We start from the raw sequence: 1,543 nt of genomic DNA, 5'->3' as shown, positions 1-1,543 counted from the left end.
GTGACGTTACAAAGTCTAAACTGTATAAATATCTATTACCTGACTCCACCGTTCCCTTCCTCCTGGTCTTCCCTATCGTCATTCAGGGCCTTTAGTCTGAGACCACAGAGGAACTGGTTTAAGTCCCCATTCTCCATATACTCTGTGATCATACACAGAGGGTCCGTATCCACACACACAGCCAGCAGGCGTACAATGTTGGGGTCCCTCAGACGAGACATGATTCGGATCTCCTTCAGGAAGTCGTTCCTGCAGCACAGCAGGGAAACAGCTATATGAGCTGGAGACATAGCCACTCTTCTACCTGTTCGCCAGCTACCCTCACCTGGCGTTTTTATTTGCATCTTCCCGTAGCTTCTTCACCGCAACAAGCAGAGGTAATTCACTGTTACTTTCCACTGTCAAATCCTCATCTAAAAAGTCCTGTATACCATCTGCCTCACATAGGTGCACCTGTAGGAGGAAGGAGAAGCAGTTTATAGACACCTGATCCAACACAACTGGTTTCACTTCAGAATTAAGGTTATTCCTTTATGTTTATAGAGAACAACTTGAAAGAGTAAAAATGAGTTTATCATACTTAAAGGAACTCACCTCCCCAAACTGACCCTCTCCCAGTTTCTCCTTAAAGGTTAGCTTCTCTCTAGGGAACTCCCTCAGGATTGCGTCTGATCCAGCAAACAGGTTCATATTGACACTTCTGATGGAGCTGCTGTCAGAGGACTCCTGCAGACTGATGATATCTGCTTCTGCATAGTGTGGAGCGCCATCCGAACCAACAACTGCTCTACCAGAGGCCCCGGACTCTAGAAGAAAAACCATGAGGTACGAGATATGATACTTCAGCTGCTCTTAACGATACTCAGACTTTGATTTTCCCAAGCTTACCAAGGTGTTCTGAGCACTCCGCAAATTCAGGCAGTTTGCGGATGAGGCGTGACGGCTCCTGGTAGTCTGCGCATGGAGGGTAGATTCTCTCGTAGGTGGCGGTGGAACCATCCTCACTGGATAGAGAGGAGTGAAGGAGGGAGAAGGCCTGGGTCTGGACAGCAAGGCGAGCTGTTAGCTCATCGTCCAACCAGCGACGGGAAGCCTGCAAATGAGAAGGAAGGTAAGATTCACTGAAACAAGGTTGAAGCAAGATACCAGCATAGACCTGTATAGTGCTTCCACATGCCTCTTTTGTTTTATATATTCTTATATACAACAGAACATCTTATAAGACAGTGGTTCCCAAAGTGTGGGGCGCGCCCCCTATGGGGGGCGCAATGCCATTGCAGGGGGGGCGCGGGAAGCGGTATGGATGAATGAAAAAAAAAAAAAAAAAAAAGCAGTGTTTGCTTGACTGAGCATAATGGACAGTTGTGACACTGCAACCCAGATTTGAGAAGATGGATTTGAGAAGATGGAAATTTTGTTGTAATCCAAAGGGGGGCCCAGAAGAAAATCTTTGGGAACCACTGTTATAAGATGTTATGCCCTGACTAATAAAAGAGTGCATGAAATATGGAAATATACCTCCATACTAGTATAACTTAAGCAT

At 46.1% G+C, this 1,543-nt stretch overlaps 1 protein-coding gene across 1 annotated transcript in view; it reads right to left on the bottom strand.

Annotated features, from left to right (window-relative positions):
* The window catches only part of LOC107082608 (discoidin domain-containing receptor 2-like), a 33,716-nt gene that overhangs the window by 10,362 nt on the left and 21,811 nt on the right, over nucleotides 1-1,543 (bottom strand). The window contains exons 10-13 of the mRNA XM_015371375.1: nucleotides 889-1,093; nucleotides 595-806; nucleotides 326-453; nucleotides 40-249 (exon numbers count right to left, since the gene is read on the bottom strand). Of these exons, the coding sequence (XP_015226861.1) occupies nucleotides 40-249; nucleotides 326-453; nucleotides 595-806; nucleotides 889-1,093 (755 nt within the window). The remainder of the gene's footprint in view (nucleotides 1-39; nucleotides 250-325; nucleotides 454-594; nucleotides 807-888; nucleotides 1,094-1,543) is intronic.

This window comes from Cyprinodon variegatus, unplaced genomic scaffold (genome assembly GCF_000732505.1).
Source record: "Cyprinodon variegatus isolate N-32 unplaced genomic scaffold, C_variegatus-1.0 Scaffold57, whole genome shotgun sequence".
Classification (NCBI taxonomy): Eukaryota; Metazoa; Chordata; class Actinopteri; order Cyprinodontiformes; family Cyprinodontidae; genus Cyprinodon; species Cyprinodon variegatus.
The sequence above is the reverse complement of the archived record's forward strand: the minus strand, read 5'-3'. Positions and strand labels throughout refer to the sequence as shown.